General features: G+C 40.2%; 2 protein-coding genes across 3 annotated transcripts in view; one reads left to right on the forward strand and one right to left on the reverse strand.

Moving 5' to 3' along the window:
* Positions 1 to 23,144, reverse strand: part of LOC145443556 (sorting nexin-13-like) — a 47,668-nt gene that overhangs the window by 14,325 nt on the left and 10,199 nt on the right. For both annotated transcript variants that reach the window (XM_080321500.1, XM_080321499.1), the window contains 11 exons: positions 21,670 to 21,747; positions 21,095 to 21,178; positions 19,129 to 19,267; positions 18,235 to 18,347; positions 17,503 to 17,599; positions 15,721 to 15,834; positions 14,210 to 14,289; positions 14,047 to 14,151; positions 13,237 to 13,389; positions 4,598 to 4,661; positions 369 to 523 (listed from right to left, as the gene is read on the reverse strand). In XM_080321500.1, coding sequence (XP_080177626.1) covers positions 369 to 523; positions 4,598 to 4,661; positions 13,237 to 13,389; positions 14,047 to 14,151; positions 14,210 to 14,289; positions 15,721 to 15,834; positions 17,503 to 17,599; positions 18,235 to 18,347; positions 19,129 to 19,267; positions 21,095 to 21,178; positions 21,670 to 21,747 — 1,182 coding nt within the window. The remainder of the gene's footprint in view (positions 1 to 368; positions 524 to 4,597; positions 4,662 to 13,236; positions 13,390 to 14,046; positions 14,152 to 14,209; positions 14,290 to 15,720; positions 15,835 to 17,502; positions 17,600 to 18,234; positions 18,348 to 19,128; positions 19,268 to 21,094; positions 21,179 to 21,669; positions 21,748 to 23,144) is intronic.
* On the forward strand, positions 5,299 to 11,917 carry LOC145443557 (uncharacterized). The gene is made up of 7 exons (XM_080321501.1): positions 5,299 to 5,790; positions 7,594 to 7,691; positions 7,758 to 7,876; positions 8,320 to 8,589; positions 9,709 to 9,906; positions 10,609 to 10,858; positions 11,498 to 11,917. Exons 1-7 carry the CDS (start codon positions 5,615 to 5,617, stop codon positions 11,872 to 11,874), a joined length of 1,488 nt encoding a protein of 495 aa, XP_080177627.1. The 5' UTR covers positions 5,299 to 5,614; the 3' UTR covers positions 11,875 to 11,917.

Below are 23,144 nucleotides of genomic sequence, written 5' to 3' on the forward strand. Positions count from 1 at the left end.
GCGTGGATGATGTGGAAATTTTAAACATGTACCCTTTATGAAAACACAAGGAAAATAATGCCAGTTCAATCCATATAAAGATTATTTGGTATATTTTTCATTGCAGTTTGTTACAAATCTGTAGGTTGATCTTAAATTCCCTGAAAAGTCATTTCCGCTGGGGGACGTAGGTGCTGCATGTTCTGTATGGTGAGGATGCAAGGGTTTCTTGTTTGGAAAAATTATCCAAACTATAATTCTCTTTGACAATGCAACTCTTATCGGAAAAGAGAGAGAGCATCATTCCAGGAATCAAAACAAACGTCTCTCATTACTTGACATTACGATTAATGCTGATTCGATGCTATCCCGATATCGCCATCACTCACATTTTCGCGCAAGCTCTGATGCAGATCGCTAAATTCGCTGAATCTCCGAAAAGTGTCCCATTTGTCGAGTTTGGTAGTGCCGTCAGAGCCTTGCCAATACCGTATCACGTTGATCGCAAACAGGGCGTAGGACTTTCCGTGTTCTGTGCATATCCCTGTGAAATTCAGCCAAATGAACAACAGACTAGCGCATGGCGAATTACTCGCAAGATTGACCTGGGCCTTGAATATAGCAATGAGCAGTAGGGCTCTTCAAAAATGTCTTTTTTCTCAAATCGTACTGGCTACTTGATAAAATTGTTAGGTTACCTAATTTAAGCCTACACACCAAATTTGGTTCAATTCCAACCAGTAGCCGCATTGCTACAGGAGAAGAAAGTTTCGATTCATTGTATAAATAACAAAAAAATTTGAAAATTTTCTATTCACCCCATGAAAGTATTAGGTTGGCTATAGAAACGATGTTCGCCAAATTTGGTTCAATTTCAACTAGTGGAAGCGGAGTTATTGCCGTCGAAAAATTTGGAATATGAATAAAATAGTTGAAGAGCTTTTTGGAGGTACAGAACTTCAATATACAATTGAGTAGTATATTCATATTGAAATGAACCCGAATATTTTCGGCTGACACTCGTCAGGGGTAATCGTCAGCAACTAGTAGAGAATTGGAAAGATCATTGTATTTCAACAATCGTGTCAGCCGAAAATATTTGGGTTCATTTCAATATGAATATACTATTCAATTGAATAAAATAGTATTTACGGTGACCAATACTTTAGTTATTTATTATACTGGTGCCCACCGTAAATACTATTTTATTCAAATCCAAATTTTTCGACGGCAATAATTCCGCTTCCACTGTTTGGAATTGATCCAAATTTGGTGAACATCGTCTCTATAGACAACCTAACACTTTCATGGGGTGAACAGAAAATTTTCAAATTTTTTGTTATTTATTTTTATATAATAAATAGAAACTTTCTTCTCCTGTAGCAAAGCGGTTACTGGTTGGAATTGAACCAAATTTGGTGTGTAGGCTTAAATTAGGTAACCTAACAATTTTATCAAGTAGCCAGTACGATTTGAGAACAAAAGTCAATTTTGAAGAGCCCTAATGAGCAGTTGGAAATTCAAATAAATAGAGACGCTTTTGACAACAAATCATCAATATAAACTTGAAATATATGTCGCATTTCAAGCTGAGCCTTGACAAGTTCCTATGCCAGAATCCAAACAACAACTATTTAGTATTATAAATGACGTATCTATGGGTTCACAATTAACCAGCCCGAGTTCAAGAACAGACCCAAACTGAACATTAGTGATAAGCAATGTTCCCTCTAAGCTGCGCGCACTGCTGATAAAGTCGCCGCGCACAGAAAAACCAGTTCCACGCACAAAAAAGCTGAAGTGATGACGTCTTTTCTAGTCGTTACGCAACGTTGTCTAAGGCAGTGCTCTTCAACCTTTTTCGGAGTGGTACACCCTTTTAACGTTTGCTCAAAACTCGTACACCCCTGTTCATTAGGGGTCTTCAAAAATGACTTTTTTTCTCAAATCGTACTGGCTACTTGATAAAATTGTTAGGTTACCTAATTTAAGCCTACACACCAAATTTGGTTCGATTCCAACCAGTAGTCGCATTGCTACGGGAAAAATAAATAACGAAAAATTTGAAATTTTTCTGTTCACCCGATGAAAGTATTATGTTGTCTATAAAAACGATGTTCTTCAAATTTGGTTCAATTCCAACCAGTAGAAGCGGAGTTATTGCCGTCAAAAATTTGGATTTGAATAAATTAGTATTTGGTCACAGAGTCTATTCGCCGCCAGTTAGGCCGCCTGTCACGCAAATTGGAATTTATTTCGTGTCAGCCCCAAAACAGCATGACATTACGAACGATAATCAACCTAAAGGTAACAGTATTGGGGAGAGAATAGGTAAAGCTACTGCTGCAGAAGCGGTAATTCAGATCAGCGATGATAGCAGGCGCACCAGCCTACTGCGTATCAGGCCTGCCCCACACCACACACAGTCGACAGAAGCACATGGGCTGCATGAGATGTCAGTAACCTCAGATCCTATGTCGCTATACACAGTCTATTGTCGCTAATTTGCATCACTAGTAACAAAATATTAAATTACAAATGTATGGCGAAATATTGGACATAACATCGGCATTTTAAAACAAAAGGATTTCGATTTCATCATGGATGCTGTTTCGACCCTGGCTGGCTACGTCACTTTTTTATTTTCATTGCGGTATTTATTAACGTCGGGTATGAAGTACCGATTCAAGAAGTCTGAGCTATCGCGGCGGTTTCCTCAAAAATCACTAAAAGACAAATGACTAGCTGAACACATGTTTGTTAACTGCATACTTTCCAACACCAAACGGAGCCATTGGTCTATTGCCGACGGCTAAATGATTACGGGAGATTTGTGCTTATGACATCACAATCAAACGGTGTACAGTATTACACTTGAGATAACATCGTACCATGCTCACAGGGCCGTAACAGCACTTCGTCAGCTCCCCCCCAAATCGTTGGCCTAGGGCCCCCATGGGGTGATAAACCTAACTTATGGGGGGCTTCGCCCCCCAGACCCCCCCTTGGCTATCCGCTCTTTGACGCTATTTCACATCTCCACTGGGTGTACGTTATGTGAGACCGCTTTTCCCGCCTAGGCGCGCGAAGCGCGAATAATTTCAGTAATTCAAGAATGTAATCGGGCAATATGATCGGGAATTACATATATATTGCTATCAATTTTGATCCTCTCTCTGCTCACGTAATCAGATTTACCGGTAGAGCTGAGCGAAGTCTGTTTTAAAATTGTAGGACATCCCAATAATAATTAGACATCTTTGGGCGTATACCCGTTGGCAGGAACTAAACAGCACTTCGTCAGCCCCGCCCCCCCCCACAATAACTTGGGTTTTGGGTTCTCATAGGGTGATAAACCGACCCCTCATCACAGTGTTCGCTTTTTGTCGAGAAATTTGCTGCACTGTTTAGTGTGCCAGCTCGAAGCGCGAAAATTTTCGATAATTCATGATACAATCGGCCAATAAGATTGCATTGCATATATATTGCTATCAATATCATGTCCTCTCTGCTCATGTTATCAGATTTACCGGAAACTGTAGGGCCCATAAATAATAATTAAACATTTTCGGGTGGGCGGACCCGTTGGTATGACTTCGTTACATGATTTTATTTCGTGACCTCCTGTCTGCTATATCAAAAATATAAAATTGCTCTAACGTACTAAACTAAAAGACGCACACGATTTCAAATTGGTATTTCTTCACTGGCATATATTTTTTTCTTGCTGGATGGTATTTGTCTTCTGAGGTTCAGATTGCCAAGACAGGAACACATGGCGCCAGTCATTTAGGCGCCTATGGACAATTTAACCTATTATTTGGTATATATAACGAAGTTTTCGGTCTGCGTAAGGGCAGTCCGTTTCGGCCAAGCTTTTCGCGCTGCCGATCGTTCTGGCACACTTCTTGGAGTCGCATGTAATAAGTACTAAATCATTATATATCTTGGTGCGTGGTGACGTGTTAATGGCCAACGCCGATATGTCCATTTCTATAAATGTTGCGTGTTTCTTCTTGGGGGAAGAGTACCAAATAATGAACATAATTGGCAACTTTAAATCGCGCGCAGCGCAAAAAATTTTGGAAAAAATTGCATAAATTTAAAAAAATACGCTATAATTTATGTTAATTCACGAAATAATTTGGGGCCCCCTTCGAGCTCACCCCCCCAATTGGGGGGTTTGGGGTGTGGCAGTTACGGTGCTGCATGCTCATTAACCTGTGCGTCAACCTGTCCTGACCCATAAACCTGCCTTTGTGATAGCTAGCCATCGGCTCATTGTAATTCGGATCTGGTACACCCCTGTACACCCCATCCGAGTGGTACACCCTTTGCAAATTATGGTACACCCTAGGGTGTACGACCACCCCGGTTGAAGAGCACTGGTCTAAGGGACCGCGCAGAGAGTTGATGAGTGCGCGCAGGCTCATGAAAAATTAGAAGGAACATTGGTGATCAGTAGAAATATTGTCGATAAGAGACATCCCAGAGATCTGATGTGTTTTTTGATGGATACGTTTATAGTTGTCTCAAATTCAGAACAATCAAGATTAGGTTGGCCACGATAGTAGTTCGACAACTCTTGAGGCTCGCTATTTACATCGCGAAAACTTACCTGTTTGAGTTATGATTGCTTTAAATTTGGCGTTGACTTCGTCACCGTCATTCGAGACATCATCCTAACAAAAGAAATTACAAAGTTTAGTAATTGTTGCCGCGAAACAACAGTCAATAGAAGCCATTGTGAGGCCTCTGCAAAACGTAGCCCAGATCTGAATAGTATATTTAACAATGTGATTCAGGAGGAAAAGAAACAGTGAAATTTTTCTATTGGCGGAAGTGTGCAGCCTATTACTCAAAATTAACTGCGCAGTCAATTATATCCACTCAGTCGGTTGATTTCTTAAGAAAAGGGAAATGCTGAAACCTAAAAACGATTGAAGAGCCTACCGTAGAATGACTGACGACATATTTTGTGATACGATTGCTAATATACAATGTTCTTTACAATTCTCTACTAGTTGTTGACGAGTTTCAGCCGAAAATATCCGGGTTCATTTCAGAAGGAATGACAGGCGTTTATCGCAGACAAATTTTGCCGAACAGCATCAATCATTGTCCTCGCGTCACGACACAATAGGCGCCCGACATATCTCGTGCACAATAAGTTCATCTTACATGAAGTACTTTTGGTATACTTCCTAATCGTATAAAAGGGTAACAAATATAACGGTGCGTTGCAGTAGAAGTGTAATCAACCAAGATTTAAAAGCCGAGGCAATTTACGTTGAAAGTCAGGAAATTTCTCCTTTACTAACCTAGCCTAAACGAGTGCTGCTCAACATCAAAAGAATGTGTTCAAATCAACCGGTTAACTACAGCAAAAACAAAGATGATTAACTGAACCAGCTCATATCCTGCCAGAGCAACGTGTCACACCGCAATGCGACTTAATCACGCTGAAAGTAGTCTTCTGGTCCGTCGTGACATAGTAACGCGTAAATTACCCACACACTACTTAACTTCAGCACGCACTGCATGATTCATCGCGTCAAGTTATGACACGCAGACCGCTCGGCACTGCATTGTCAGGAAGGAGCTGGTAGACGGATGTGCTGCCATTAACAGTGTGATGAGGGCCGAGGCTGTATGCTTCCTTTTGGTGGTATTACTGTGGGTGAAGTCCGGAGAATTGGTTGCGTTGGATAACGCCATTCGTTGGTGTGTAGATGGCGATGGGTCTCAGCAATATAATACGTCCGAATCGGCGTGCTTCAATTGCTCAGGAAAATATCACATCACAGCAAGGTATCAAGTTGAATTGACAGAATTCGATAGGCCAAATACATATTTCCTATCGCCGTCAATAGGGTCTGTTATTTCATACCTTTGTAATCTAGCTATAATAGCTCAATTCATCCAGAATACATGTGATCAGGATGGAATTCTTCGCAAATTGGAAAGTTTGCTACGAAAATGCTGCTTTCACCCAAACTATTAGATATCAGCTGTCATGTTTAGTAATTTGATCAGTTCGAATAGGTAAATATTAAACTTTAACAAGAGGGATGCTTCAATAGCTTCAGAACCAGATAACGTTTGAGGAAACTGTCTTCAAGCAAAAGATATTTGAAGTTTTCTAATATCGACTAACCAAAAGGATCACATTTCCTGAATTATATCAAGATGGCATGCAAGATTTGTATGATTCCGAGGCTTTGGCATAATCAAGGAAAACCTAGTAGACTAATTGTCACAGTGGGTACCACTGTACTGACATATGATATTGGAAGGCAGAAATGAAGAGATTTAGTTGCGCAAAGGTACAGTTCATGAACTTGAGTGCATCTCCAATAACAAACTGGGCAAATGTTCAATATCCACGGTACAAATTTTGAATGGGATCTGTTTTTTGTAATGCCCGACTCAAAAGAGACACGAAAACCAACACCCAGGGATCAGAAATTCGTCCAAATATTGCTCAGGTTCAATGTGATCACAAAAGTGACCCGCAGTCCCAATACAATTGGTTAATGCATATATCTATGCAAGGTATGTATAGGTGTAGGCAATGTTGAAAAATTTGTACACAGCAGGCCTAAGAGTACTTGCCACTTGCAAATCACAGGGATTGTCAAAGCAATCATTGTTGGTGCTCAAGTAGAAGTAGAAGTAATGATTTTTGAGGCATGTCAAAACAAACTCGAGTGAAGATAGAAAATTATAGTCTACAAATTACTCAATTCAGTAGCTCCAAAACGTAGATCAGGGTTGTAATGACTCGAGTAACGAATTTTTGGTTACTCAACTTGACTTGAGTCAATTTGTGTATTACTTGACTTGTACTCGTGTCATTGTGCATGGCTCGAACCAAGTCATGTGACTCAAGACTAGGACGGCCAAGACAGAAATTTCATTGTAACTTCGAAGAATAGTAAAGTCACCACATTATTGGTATTTCGTCTATCAGTCCTGATACTTGGAAAATAGGGCCAGAAACTGTTAAGACTGAGGAAAATTACGATATTATGGATGCAAGCCATTCTATATCACTCGAGCAGAGTTGAAAAAGTGGGTTGAACAGGATTGAACTCAAAACTGAACAGTGAACACAATGACTTGGACTAGACCCTCTACTCATGGCCTTGGACTCCGCCCTGTCTCGTTGGGGAATAGAAAATGACTCGACGTGACTCAAAGCAAAACTATAAAAGTAAGATTGACTTGTGACTCGGAACCTTGTGACTTGGTTACAACCCTGACGTAGATGTCACATGACATCTGCTGTTAACAGTTGATCGGAGGTGACAACTGAAATAACAGGAAATCTTCGAGACTAACGCAAAATGACTAATCACACTACAAATAGGTGCAACTTTTCAAGTCATTATTACTCCTATGACGAGAGATGGTCATAATAGTCAATGTTGGTACTCAAGTAAAGGTAACATCGTAAATTTCTGTTGAAGTAAAGTAGAAATAGCAAATCCAAAGTAAAAATGGAAGTAATGTAGGCCTAATTAATTGTAGCCCAATGAGGATGTAGTACATGTACTCTATAACTGACCACCTCTGCCAAACTGACATCGTACATATCCAATTTACCATCAGGACGAAGGTGCAAAGCTTAAAATGCTGTCCGAACGGAACTATACAAGCCAAGTGCTACGACGGTGAACTAAGCTGCGGAGATGGAGGATTTTATAGAAGTAGAGTCGGAATCGGAATACTACAATGCTGAATACTATCAGCGCTAACACCGGTTGTATTAACAGTTTCTGAGAAATGCGACGGAATAAAGAACTGCATGAATTTCGCAGACGAGAGAAACTGCACCAAAGAATGCAACTCAGCAACATTCTCTTGTGAAAATAGCAGAATTAACTCAAATCTGGTGGGCAAATTTCGCGTATCTATTGAGAAGTGAAAAACTCAATGTCGGAGAGTATCATGAGATCTACGTTTCACGTTTGAAATCTTTTCAGTACCGTAGACAATCGTGAACCATAGCTCATTACTAGGGCTGGGCATTGCTAAGCCAGTGTATGATTCTGAATCGCGTATCAATTTCGATACGGTAGTCCGAGTCGTGTAGTGAGAGCCGCTGTGTTATTATATGAATGAAAATTGTGAAGATAATTTTTTGACCACACATGAGTTATGGACAACGGAACAAGTTGAAGCTAATCAGTCTATGCCCCGCCAAGTGGAGTACGGCACTAGATATCGCAGCCATTTCAAAACGTATAACACAAACAGAGCCAGGAGTACATCTCAGTCCGTAACAATCGTCTAGAAAACAGATTCAGTTTCTACATGACATCATTCTGTTTTCAGACTATCCAATGCATCAACAGTAGTCAAGTGTGCGATAAGACCAAAGACTGTATCAGCGGACTGGACGAGTCCAATTGCACGTATTACGGATCGCGCTGCGATGGTTTCGTATGCACTACCGTCGAACAGTGCGTTGGCATTAGGAAAGTATGTGACGGGCAAAAGGATTGCCTTGACGGCACGGATGAGACGATGTGCCCAGGATTCGAGGTTCACGGCTTTGAATGCCGGAATAAGGAAAGAAGCATCAACGCGTACGCCATCAACGAAGTGAGATTATAAAAATATGGCTGCGTGTAAAGAATCGGGTGTCGTTACTAATGATTCATAAATGTCAAGTATTGAGAGACTGAATTTATCCTATCCTAAGATTTCGGATACTTTCATCACACTGTGGGAGCCATGAAACTTCCGTTGGCCGCACCCGCACACATAGGTCGTCCGTAAGTCAGTACCTTAGTGCTTAGACTTTTGAGAGTACTCGAGTAGGTTTTGCCTGCTTGCAGTGGTCACTCCAGGTAATGTATTTTAGCTACTTTCACTTCTTCTGGACAGTTTTTAGAGAAAATAACTTACTCTCTACTAGAAATTAGTTTTGGAAAGAAAGTGTCTGTCCGTAATAAGTAGCTTGCCAAGAATGGAGAAAGAGCGTTCAACAGCAGCAGTTGTTGGCTGGCAACACTGAAGTTGTGCGTACACTACTAGTGACACACCGTGTTGCTTCATTCTGACAATGTTCTCTACATCACAATTTTTCGTCATGCGCGTCTTGATATAAGATACAATGCCCACGTAGTCTTGCTTCAGTTTGGATATTGCGGAACGTTGAGCATAACACCGTGTGAACCTATTTGTTTCATTTGACCATTTATGATTCAATGGGCCGTCTACAACGGTAGGCATGTAAAGTAGGCTACAAGCTGTAAAATGTCAAATGATAAGTTTATCCATAGCCTTTATATAGGGTATTGTTTATCGACAGTGCAAACATCTACGATACAAACGTAATGCAAGTTCCAAAAAATTTTTGACTTTGTAAACATTTTGACACTTGTTTGACCTAACGCTACAATTATGACAAAAGTTGGACTTATTTTGCTATGTCAAAAAAAATCGCATGTCATGTTGTGTTAGTTGCTAAGATAAATCCTTCCATTTTCAAAGTAGCCACATCAGATTACCTACTAAAAGTAATGGGAACCTCGACCAAACCCACTCGAAGCTACTTGCTCGAGAGCAATTCACACCTTCATTATCTATTTCCACTTGAAGTAGTGTTGACAAGTCCTGGAAATTGCTACTTCTACTTGCAATTGAGTAGCAACACGACCAATTTGACCGGCTATGCCGATCCAACAGACGCTTCAAAATTATCTAATGTCATTGCAGATATGTGACGGCACGAAACAGTGTGGGGACGGCCAAGACGAGAACAACTGTTTCGATTGGTTAGAGTGGAGTGCGTGGTCGAAATGCCGATGTGACGGCCAATGGAATCAAACGAAATTTGTGTCGCGAGCAAGAGCGTGTGCGACGCTATGGGCCGAGATAAATGCAACGGGAAAATGCAAAGGAGAAGAAACCCAGGTGACATGCAGCTTCATCAAATATTCACGAGGCGTGCTTGTAATGCGATTTGGAAAATTTGTAGCTGCGAATTTTGTCGCTTCGATGAACTTTTAGTCACACATACTTTTGGATGGGCCCAATGCGTTTCTCTATTCATTGCATGGTCAAACGCAATCTCAAGTGAGTGAATTTGAGCCAAATCCTATTAAAGAGACCGCTCGTGTGTCGACTACTGGCTGTGCTCTAAGACTACTTCCAATTCAGCAGTATCACGGTAACTAAGTAGTCATTTAGCGTTAGTCACAAAAATGCACCCAGCAGCTTTGATAGTGATTGTTTCAGATTAACTGCTACAATTTTGCGATCCTTCGAGCAAATCTGCTCTTAAACTTCAGGTATTCAATTTCTGCGTCGGCTGAAATAGTTTTGACAAGTCTTTGAAATTGCTAGTTCTGCTCGTAATTGAGTAGTAATTACTTACCTACCATTGCTTCCCTAATAGTGTCTTTCAATGCTCATGATTTGGTAACAATCACCGGAGATGTTCTAACATAAAATAAATTTTTACCCCTTTATCAATCTTTGGTTGAAGGAGAGAGCATATGTCTAATATGTGGGTCATTAACGAAAGCTTGTATTGTCTTCAGGTAACTTCTGTATTGTTGTGTGAATATACGTTTTAATAAGCGAATCCCTAACGCAAGCTAATGTTGTCTTTAGATAACGGATTGCAATTGCGCAGCACCACAACTCAGCAGGACACAAATCATATCATACTGCGTCATCGGGGCGATACTGGGCGTCGTGCTTTTAGGCGGGCTGATCTTTTGTCGCATTTCGCGACGTCACAGAAAAGCCTGGATGTCGTACACCAAAGCCGTGTCATTTTTTCGAAATCATCGATCCGAAACGCTCATCGACCCTGTACGAGTCGAGTTGAGCGAGGAAAATCACCTCGAAACATTTTCGGGTGAGAGTTGTCGTAGTTAACATTGATGGCGGTACCGTAGTCATGATACCTATCTAAGTGCTCAAGTAGGTTAGGTTACTCGTGCTAGGTACAAGTTTGCTCAATTGCTTACTCGTTACATTTTTAGAATACTTTCACTTCCACTCCCACAGTTTTTGGGCAAAACTGCTTACTTTTGACACTACGGATTTTGAAAAGTCGCAAGTTGTTTTATGATAGTAGTTTCATCCTAAACATTGGAATCGCCATACAGAAAATGCACCACAGGAACTGAATATGTTTTCGAACACTGCGAATATTAGTAGTGATAATGCGTTTACCGCAATGATGCATCTTTCAATTTTGAAAGTAGCCACTCCCAATTAATTGCTAATATTATGCGACCCTAAATCAAATCTAATTTTTGCAAGTCACTCACTTTCTGACCTTTAACTTTTTGACATCTACATGACTAAATTTTGGCACGGTCTCAGATGTTGATGTGTCTACTTGTGAATTGAGCCGAGATTTGCAGTGTTACTCTGACTTCTGCTCTAGCAGCACAGCAGAATACTTTGACTAATCTCTGTACTAAGTTCTTTCTTTCTTCTTCTTGAGTAACTTAACATCAAAACTTGATGGTGCTACTTTTTTACGCAGAACGAATACTACCATCTTCACCCCCTTTTAAAGACAACGACCGACCCGTATTACAATTCCACCTCGTCTCAACTCACGACTACGAGAGCCAAGACGAAGACTCCGTACTGACTCCCATGGAAGAAGACCGCACCAATCCGTTAGCGAATCTCAAAAGCCCTCACTACCATTCGTATCAAGGCGTGTCGCGAGAGGAAAACATTTACAATCGCTTGTCAGCGAGAAGCGTTGAATCGTTACTGAGCCCTGCGCGTTCCACGGCAGGAAGCCAGCATTCCTCGGACGAAGAAGACTTTGGCAGCGCGGACCTGATCGCGCAAATTCAGATTGCGCACATGGGGAATCTGATAGCCGATTCGGATTTGAAAATAAACTGACGATAAATTAAAATGAAATAAGAAATAAAAATTTTTACGTGGATATGGCGTGCTCGATCCATGAAATACCTCAATGGGTGACAGCAGCACACGTGTTTAGTAACAAAGTGCCAAGTTTTTAATCAGTAGAGTAGGTTTCTCTTCTTGTGTTACTTACTATCGTGGCTGGATTTTAAGGCAACTTTCCCTTCTACGCAAGTTTTCTAGGGAATATTACTTTTGAAGAGTAGAATGTGGTTACGATCAGGGTTGTAATGACTCGAGTCATGATTTTTAGGTGACTCGACTTGACTTGAGTCAATTACTGTATTGGCTCGACTTGCGCTCTAATCATGGCTCGAACCAACTCATACGACTTGAGAGTAGGACGGCCAAGAAAGACATCGCATTGTGACTTCGAAGAGTACTAAAGTTACCACAATATTGGTAATTTGTCTATCCGTCCTGATACCTGGAAATTAGCCCAAGAAACTGTTTGAGAATGAGGAAAATTGGTATATTATAAATGCGGGCCATTCTATATCACTCGAGCAGAGGTGAAAAAAATTGGGTTGGACCGGACTGAACTCAACACTGAACAGCGAACGGAACGACTTGGACTCGGACGCGAGTCACAACACTATGACTTGGACTCGACCCTCTGCTCACTGAGGGTGAAATAACAATGACTCGAGTAAAAACTATAAAAGTGAGATTGACTTGTGACTCGGAACCTTGTTTGTTTGTTTACAACTTTGGTTACGATTTTGACTGCTCCCCTTCTAATTCACATTTTTCCTTTTTTTTGACAGAACTCGGCCTAAAATACTTTTTTACTTACATGGAAATCGCGACATCTACTTTCACTTAAGTAGGAACTTACGTTGCGTCTACTCGAATAGCAATAATGACTACTCTTACCACTTCCGATAACGGGGTAGGAAGCCAGTTACACTCAAGTAGAAGTAACTATTTCCAAGATATGCAAAAGCCAGGACTTGGAAGTAGAAAAAGGGATCAAAATTCCTCAATAATTAGTTTTAAAACTGAATTTGGTGGAGGGCTAACGGTCCCCGGTCAAGTCAGACCAAAGGGTCTGATCAGTAAAACATGTGTATGCGGCTTCCCCCGCTTAGCGCTCGTCATTCCGGGATAGCATGGAGGGGTGGTGCTGGCGCAAGACTTAGAAATCCTTACAATGCTATTTCTGCACTTTCCATGTCCAGCCGCATATGCACATGATACGCTCATAGTATGCATAATTGCATATGCACGGATCGTGCACGGATCGTTTGTATGCGTATCAAGAGTCGAAGCATATGCCAAAAAAATATCACGGACAAAAATATACAAAGTCCTATTCCTATTAATATTTGCACTTACCGGATTAGATACAGTTTCGCTGCCGTTTGCTTCCTCGGTCGACTGATTGCTGCAGTCGCGCAAAAGATCCAATTCCGCCAACAATCGGACGTAGTGCGGGCTCTTCTTGAACGCCGGGTACAGTTTTTCGTCTCTCTGCATGATCATAAAAACCTGCGACGGAAATACGCAGGTCGATACGCGTTGCGCGACCGGTCATGTCAAATTCTCCCGTCTTCTTCAACAACATTTGAAGTCACATAACGGCAAATTTTTCGTTCAAATTAGGATTAAGATGACTCAAATGTTGATACGTTTCCGGCACAAATCCAGAGTATAACCCAAGAGCGAAATATGCTTAAAAATTAGGTTTGTTTACCAACCAACTGTCAGCATTGAAACAAGTGTCAATTGCATCAATTTCAGTCGAGTAGAGAGAGTTAATTTTTCAAGTTCTGAAATTATACGTCCGTTGCCATTAATAGTTACATTATCAACGAGAATGAAAAGCTTTGACTATTCAATTCTACCGTATCAAAGCCACTGAAACATGTAACATAAAGCTAGGTACAGTAGTGGAGATGGTATTTCTATGCAGTAATATTCACTGCATAGTCACAAATCGTAAAGAAGTAGGTATGGTTGAAAAACGCCAAAATACCTTTAATGCGGTGTATCGTTGGAGTTATAAATTTTTTAGCCTCACATAACATACATCTTAGAACTAATGTATGACATCGTAACGAGAGATAATTGAATACTTGACTAGGAGCGTTATACTAGACTCGGAATCAAATCACTGGGAGAATTTCGTGATTGAGTTGAACAAACCTTTTTTTGTAATTCGTCAAACACATTCGGAGAAGGCTCCTCGTTGTTGAGTCTCCGTTGAATCTCCTTGTCTGTCACGGGGTCCAGGTCCACCCGCGGACTGGCCTGGTTGACGACAGCAATGCTTTTAACGGGGTTAAACAGATGTCGCAATGTCAATTACCGTTTTACTCAAATATTGGTCGTATATGTTTTTGCCGATGGCACGCAACATTTCCATGTTCGGAGTGCCCTTCACTTGACCTTAAAACAAAAGGCTTGTAATATATACATCTTAAAAACACGAATACTTTGTTGCGCCGATAGCAGACGTCAAGACGATGTATATAAATGTTAAGGCCTCTATAGCTTCTACACCCTATTTAACTTCCACTCGTGAATGAATATAACTTTATTTGTTACACAAGCTTTCGGAGCGCCAGGTCTTGAAAACATGCTACGTTTCGGGTGGGCGCTTGGCAGCGATGTTAGGCACATTGTTTACCGCATTTAGCCGTAGTTTAGCTTTGAAGCCGACAATTATCAAAATATGCCAACCACCTCTGAGTTTGTGTACCATCTAAAAATAGTAGGCCTACATTGAGCTCAAGCGTTCTCTTCGCCTAGAGCAGTGGTTCCCAACCAGGGAGGAATTCCCCCCTTGGGGGAATTTTGAAATTTTTTGGGGGGAATCTGGCTTAGTTGTTTTAGGGGGAATCTGGCTTTGGCATTGTATCTGAAGATACACTGGGTTTAAAGGTTTTTAGATTTTTATGGTATAGAACTGTTAAGGAGAAATTAGTACTTTACAATTGTATGTTTCTTTGGCGGATTTAAAGCTAGGTGTACGTTTAAATGCCTTCCGTAGATACTACACCCCCTGATAAAGTGTGGCTCACAAGACGATTTCGTAGGGTCCGCGACAGCCTCTTGACCAAATTGCTACTAAGCAGGAAAATGTCAATGCGAATTCAGCACAAGGCCGCTAGTGAAATTGTGTAACTTTTTATGCCAACATATGAGCTAACGTGAAAAACATACGAAATTCATCGACTCAACTCAAGTCTTTTGCAAGCGGACTTTGTGATTTATTTTTTGTCAGCGGCTACCCGACCGGTCAAAAACAGGTCAAATTTGACTGTACTTTACCAAAGTTTAGTGCGGTCCGCATTCGCCATAGTTCGGACATATCTGAATATGTGTTGCCATTAATTGCTCAGTCAACAAATGGCTGCGCGTTAAAAAGCACATTTTTTTAGTCACAGGCAACGTTTTCGTAGGGGGGGTGGGGATTTTAGCTCAAATATCGGCCAAGGGGGGCACGAGACGAAAAAGGTTGGGAACCACTGGCCTGGAGTATTCAAAATTTCATGCTGGTGACGTCATATTTTGTCCTACGATTGTTGATCCACAATGTTCTTTCCAATTCTCTACTATTGCTGACGATTACCCCTGGCGAGTGTAAGCCGAAATTATTCGGGTTCATTTCAATATGAATATACTATTTAATTTAGCCGCATATGACAAAAAAATATAGACACAATATTAGAACACTTATTATTTGCGGTTACGTATGTTTCTTCGACAAACATGAATAGAATGTAAAACACCTGCAGAATACAGAATGAGAAATAGATACTAGGCCCTACTTTTCTTAAAAACCAGAATATGTAGAAAAAGTATTCCGAAAATTACCAGATAACTGCTGAATTTTCACAGCGTTCAATTGCTGCTCGGCCGAAGCCCGGTACCCGTCCACAGTTAACCAGAAGAAAAGATAAGCTTGCATCTCGATTGTCTGCATGTAATCTGGAAGCATAACAAGACGAAAATGAATTGCAGTGGAGCGCGACGTTTCTCAACCAGAAGTATTGGCAGTAATTTGAAAAAAAAACAGATGACATACAAACTAGATTAATTTACAATGAAACTACAACCGACTCAGACATTAGTACTTCCAGCTCAACAATATACCGGTATCGTATATTGTGGTTCAAAAAACAACTTTTCAGCATTTTCACCAGGGACTGAGCCCGTATGGTCCACATAAAGCAATGCAAGAGTACTGATAACATTGAGAATATTTGTAGGAGTTATTATTTCATTCGACACACCAATAAGTATCGACCAGAGTTGGTCGATACTGATATTTCTCCTGAGACACATACGGTACATCAGTTGGGCTGTAAATTTCAGTACCGCACATAGCGCCTTTATGATGCTGTTTTGGATAGCCCACATGCTCATAACAGTCGGCATGCTGTCAAATTAATTTACAGATGGGAATAGTTGAGAATAGTTCAACGAAAACCTGAAGATTTACGTTCAACTCCGCTAAAACACAGGATCTTCTGAAAAACCGCAAGTACCGTATCCGTAACGGTGTTGGCATTGCTGCTCGGATTACGAGAATGAGATACATGTCACGTGTACACCACATTATTTCGATCAAATGGTATTTTTCCGTTTTATGAAGGACTTCGAAGGAAGTGTCATTGAGCACAAGAAATGAGGGAGAAGATTTGAGAGATTCTGATGCGCGAATTCGAATCTAGTAGTGAAATGCATTCATTGAGAGCACCAAAATCTTACGCCCTAGCCACTAATAATTATTTTATCGACAATGTTTATAAATCGCTCCAAAGTAGCCTTAAAACTGCTATTAGTCATATCACGGCATCCACAATGCTATGTGTATTCGCGGGAAGGACATTTCATCAAATCACTATGAAAAGGTAGGCCTACTGTCAAGAAATATGATGTAGGAAGAGCTTCTTGCAGGTACAGAACTTCTATATACAATTGAATAGTATATTCATATTGAAATAAACCCGAATATTTAAGCTGACACTCGTCAGGGGTAATCGTCAGCAACTAGTAGAGAATTGGAAAGAACATTGTATATCAACAATCGTATCACAAAATATGACGTCACCAGCATGAAATTTCAAACGATAGAGCGTTCAATGTACTATTTTCAGGTGGTACACGTATCAAAATACACCAGCCCAAACTCTGTCAACAAAAGGAGTTCGTGTACCACCTGAAAATAGTACATTGAACGCTCTATCGTTTGAAATTTCATGCTGGTGACGTCATATTTTGTGATACGATTGTTGATATACAATGTTCTTTCCAATTCTCTACTAGTTGCTGACGATTACCCCTGACGAGTGTCAGCTGAAAATATTCGGGTTTATTTCAATATGAATATACTATTCAAATATGATATAATAGTTTTTGATGCAACGTTACTGGAATGTATTATTTTCTTTGTCGCTGCATTTACCGTACAGATTTTAATTTTCAAAATTTCCGAACTCGACGCCGTGAGGAGTAATACTATTTTTACCCATCCCTTGTCCCCATGTACATTTTCACAACACCGACCCCAACAGTAGCAAGAGAATATGATTGCGAATCGTTTCGTCTCCATTCTACAATATACTTTCATCCGCAAATCCACGCAGCACTGACCGATGAAAAATTGAAGAGCGATGTTATTTCGTAACGTTGTGCCAAGCGGAAGACTATAAAGCGTCGAGGACTTGTCCGCCATCAGCGACTCGTAATTCTAAAAGGAAAAACAGGACACAATCGACTTAAATTAGCATCGCCACACGAAATTCACACCATTTTGGCGACATTGACTTACGCTCGGGTAATGGATGATTTGAATTCGGACAAGGCCGAGGTCATTCAGGTGACACTCATACAGACACTTCAAGGGATATTTGAGCGAGTAATTTCAAAATTGTTTGTTCAAGTAACAGATGATTCAGATAGATACAATTTCGTTTGTGCAGGTTCAAGTTCATTGAGTCATAGTTCTTACGGGTGATGGGGTAGGGGTAACACACGATGGGGTAGCCAAAACGTGCTCACATGTCGGTGGGAGGAACTGTGTTTCTGTCACTCAAACGTCACTCATTAATGTGTCACTCAATAAAACAGTCTCTCTGCCACTACGTTACTTCGTTGGAATCTGACACAGTAGTGTAGGTAAGCAGATCTACTTGAAGTAGAAGTATGGGTAATTTGTTACATCCACCTCTTGATCTGGAGATAATGATACTGTACCGATACTAATTCTGAAATTCAACCCAGGTCTGATTTCTTTGCTCTCATAAGATGACCCACCACCTTCGAGATTACGCTGGGATTAACCATACAAACGCGAATTCACAAATGTCATGTCGTCATACTTACGGGATCGAAGTCGCTTTCAAAAGCCATTTCTCCCGTCTGCAGTTTGTTAATGCGGTTTTCGCACAGTATCCGCACGTATTCCATACTGCTCAGCTGCTGTTTGACAGTGGGATCTAAAAAACCAGATTCGAGTAACCAATTCAACCATATGCGATTGATAAGCCACCCACCACAGCACCCACGGTGTTACCACAGAGTGCTACGAAATAGGTATGGTTGAAAAATACAGAATAATCGTTGATATGTCGTGTACCTGGCAATGGCATTATATTCTACTAGGCCTACGTCACATAAAAGGTATATTATAAAGGCAAATATGAACTTTCCACATCATTCATGCTCTTATGACCAGACTGCGACGACTAGATAATTCCAGTCATTTAATTAGACTAATTACGGGAAAATGCCAAAAAATCTAATTTGTGAAATGATTCTACATTCTAATTTTCAATTCCTGGTCTTCTGAAAATGCTACAGGGGAAGTGTATTGTGTTTAAACGGGCCCAGTTTGCTGTACAGACATTTGCGATTCTTGTACTTGTGAGAATAATATTGGGTTTGATATGACCTGAACTATTCAATTTCCAAGTTTGCGAATCCGTTAAATCTAATTCTAGTGTAATTTGGAAAAAAGCGGTATAGTTATAATTCAAATTCTAATCCAATTTAGAAAAGCTAAAAAAATTTTAATTGTCTAAGTCTGGCTGTGACATCATAGTGAGCGATCATCGAATATTTGACTCGACTCAAAGACGAATGCTCTATTCAGAATCGATGTACTCGTGCACTCATGTACTCTATTTTGCCCACCCCTATACGAGAACTAATGCAATATTCATTGTCGATATTAATACGAGAGCGACAAAATCACAACGGATTATGAGGTAACGGTACCATCGCCGACTGCGTCTCTAGCCCGTATCCGAGCAATCTCTTCGTCCGTCAGATCTCTCGTCGCGATCAGTTCGCCCACTTCGGAGCTGTGTCGCGTAACAGATAGGAAGGCCTCGCTCGTCAGACAATTGTCCGAAATCTGAAAAGTAACGATACGATGACGCGAGCAAATCGTCGCATATACAATATTCATATCGAAATGACCCCGAATATTCAAGGTAATCTTCAGCAACTAGTAGAGAATTGAAAAAACATTGTACATCAACTATTGTATGATCGAATATGACGTCAAAGGCATGAAAATTCAAGTAATCGTGGCGACCAGACGGCTTCAGCCCAATGTGCTATTTTTAGATTATACAAGAACTCATTATGTTGGCTCAAACTTCTTCAATCCATCTGTTTGCCCCGATTATTATCATTTTCACGCATGTGACATCATATTTGGTGATACGTTTGCTTATATACAATGAGCTTCTTGGAGGTACAGAGCTTCAATATACAATAGAATATTATATCCATATTGAAATGAACCCCAATCTTTTCGGCTGACACTCGCAACTAGTAGATAATTGGAAAGAACAGTGTATATCTACAATCGTATTACAAAATATGACGTCACCAGCATGAAATGAGATCTCAAATTATATACAATGTCCATCGGTCCGGTTTCGGCCAGAACAACATTTTACACTCTGTGTTTTGTAAAGTAAGTAGCAGTTTTGGGATAGGCTAGGCTCACTTTTGTGTCGAAATTCCGTGCCCAAAAATGGGTATTTAAAACAGACGTAGCCTGTAACGGAGTACCTGTACTATTTCAGTGTACTCAATTAGGTTTTGCCTTCTGCCAATGCTTCCCCGAGTGGTAGCATATTTTCATATATACTTCCCACTTGTACTCAATAGTGCTTCAGGCAAAATCACTTACATTTTATGCTTCGTACTTTGTAATATATACATAATTCTAAATTTTTCGAGTAATCAAGTAAGTTTCGGTTAATTGCACTACTATTGCACTAAATGCCATAATTGCGTCGTACCATCCATACCCTTATGCTAGATTTTTTCAGACACCAGACCTTACACTTCAATCATTGGTTTTTGATTTAGCTTATGATCAGTTACGTTTGAGCTGAGCTACAATGGGATATTAGAAAGGATTAGGGACCAAAATCGCTAAAATATGCTACCTTCGTCTCCAGTTCAAAATTTTTGCTCCGCGTTTAATGCGAATTCCATATCTGAAAAGCATCTCAAAAGCCGTATCATCTTCCATGCGACCAAACATCGTGTTGGGATCGCAAACATTCCGGTTGCTCGTTATAATATGTTTTGATATGAGATAAGGGGGGAGGCGTAAATTTTCCGTAACATCGAGGCGGGTGTGTCAAAAAAGCTTGAGAACATCTGTTTTAAGGCAAAAGTATCCTTTGTAAGGTAAAAAATAGTTTTGGCATATGGTTGCATCCCTTTTATGAGCAAAAGTGTCATAAAAACTGAGCAGATGAGCCAATGCATCAAATTTTACTGAAATGGCACGAATTTGTAGTGTCATACGTCATTTTGCGTTAGCTGAGAAGATACTCCCTGCAATTTGGTAAGTGGCTACCTCCGATTAACTGTGAAAGTGCACGACCTATGGACAAAATCTCAATTTTGAAACTGCGTACTCTAGCAATTTTCAGAACTTAATATTCTTCTTCCACTCACAGGTCTTTGAAACTGCTAGTCCTACTCGAAATTGGGTAGAAATTGACAGCCTTCTGCTTCTACATTAAGTTGCATTGCATCACATTTTTAAATCCGAATCCCTTTGACGCATAAATCGATAGAAGCACTAAAAAATTGACATTCGGCAAGCAATCATTCGTAGACACGGGAAAGGCTACATGTTTTCAGTGACGAATACGGCACTGATTCAACGTATTTCAAGCCAGGGGAAGAATACACAAAAATCAATACTCACCAGCCAGTTTATATATTGATTGAGGTAATCGGGATCGCTATAAAGATTTAGGAGCGGTAAAAATACGCCTTGCACAAGAATTTCCTGAAAAACAACGCAGTTTCAATTGATGTCAACAATTCAAGCGTATTGTAACATTACTATTCGCATTACAAAATGTAATTCCGACATGTTGCAAAATTCGAGTTACAATTTAATTCCATGTATTCTATTGTGGTAATGATATATTTTACAAGAGTGGCATTACTTCTGATACATGATACGTTCGAATACGGGGAAGTCATACGTAGTCTCGGCGTTAACGAACACCGGGCGGTCGTTAACCGATGACATGTTACTGAGTAATTTGTGACGCCGCAAAGTTATTAGTTGACATTGAAATGCGGTTTATACGAGAATAGATAAGCATACAGACAGTGAATATTGTTATAATATGTAATAATTATAACCTCACGCACATGCTCACATTATTGCCAGTCCAAGTTCACAGGGTACCAAGAAAACGCAGTAAGACTAGTGTGGATCGCGTGAGATCAAGCATTTTTTTCAAATATAACATACAGAAAATAGCCTACCTTTAACAGTGCTTTTAATGGCAGGCAATGCAATTCTTTCGGTGGCAGTAGAAGGTAAAGTAATACTTCACTGAGTTCCTGAAAATTCAAAAGACAAATATTGACATAACATACGCCACCCCAGATACATACTTATAGGGACAGGGAAGCTAGGAATGGTATATTAGAATGAGGTCAAATACTGTCTATTAATGACATGATGATATTAACATGAAGTTGGACCGCTATGTCACTGTTGAAGTAATAATAAACTACAGTTCCTATACTAAAATCACTCGATTGAAGACACCATAATTTTTCACTCGAAGATCAGTTCTTGACGAGAGGTGTGTTTAGGGTGAGAAACTTTGAGTATATTTAGTGCACATAAACCACTAGTATGTTGAGTTTCGTAATAGCCAACATGTCCTCTTGGTTGCCTAATAGGATAAAAATTATAATATAATAATTACGTGGGTCTCATAACATTAGATTTAAATCGGATTCTGCACCTTAATCTTATAATCAAACCAGTGCCTGAATATGACCCCAATTTAATCGAGGACTGAGCCAAACTTTTTACTGCACATCAAGAGGAATCCGAATGTGATACCACATTAATGGAATCAAAAGCCTCCCTCCATAGTCAAAAGTCTTTGTTTCGACCTACACGACCATGAGTGAGATTGCAAATAGCAAAACTTCAAATAAAGTCGCAGCTGTATTTTCCCATACAACAATCCATAACTCTGGAAACATCGCACGTTTCTGACTCACTGTATTCCTAGTTCATTAGATAAATGCAATACAATGCACTGTAAGTAGCATTTGTCCCGGTGAAATATTGCATTTTGTGTAACGAGACTGGCAAACAGCGCCATTGTATCATGGCACGTGTGATTTAGCTAAGCGATTGTTACAAGAGTCAAAATGAAATCACAAATGCATCAACGTCATTTAGAAAATCGAGTTCGACATTCTGCCGGGGTAATTTCCTGATACTTTCACCGGCCGTGTTAGTCACCGCGCGACGTGCTATCATCACGGACATTTCAAACCCTGAACTAAATCTGGACTGGAAATTGGACAAGCTCCAGCTTAAAATGCAATTTCGGCCTTCACGCATAACCTTTTCTAGAGGAGATGGTCGAAGAATTTACCGTACCGCAAGCAGTGCTGTCCAAAATCCACGGCCTTCAGTGACACATTACAAAACATTATAAAACGAATCTCCATGACTACCAGGGGATTGGCATGAAGGTACAATTAGCCATGATGTGAAAATTCAAATATATTTCCTGTAATCATTTACACAAGCGATATAACTATAAATCGATCAGTAATAGTTGTGTCCAGACTAACAAATCTATAAATACACAAGTCCCAATTGAGAAATATAATATACACTGGCGAAGGAAGAGTTGAATCACTGATGCGCCTACTTTATACATAAGTTTGGTCTCATTCGCAGGTGACAAAGATATAATAATTACCAA

Source organism: Botryllus schlosseri, chromosome 7, assembly GCF_051294905.1.
Source record: "Botryllus schlosseri isolate E-star chromosome 7, Bs_hap1, whole genome shotgun sequence".
Classification (NCBI taxonomy): domain Eukaryota; kingdom Metazoa; phylum Chordata; class Ascidiacea; order Stolidobranchia; family Styelidae; genus Botryllus; species Botryllus schlosseri.

Bases quoted from the DNA above. Each gene is read 5' to 3' on its own strand.
- LOC145443557 (XM_080321501.1), top strand. From the start codon at position 5,615: ATGAGGGCCGAGGCTGTATGCTTCCTTTTGGTGGTATTACTGTGGGTG. The intron at 7,692-7,757 runs GTAGAGTCGGAA...TTGTATTAACAG, and splicing joins AGATGGAGGATTTTATAGAA to TTTCTGAGAAATGCGACGGA. The intron at 8,590-9,708 runs GTGAGATTATAA...ATGTCATTGCAG, and splicing joins ACGCGTACGCCATCAACGAA to ATATGTGACGGCACGAAACA.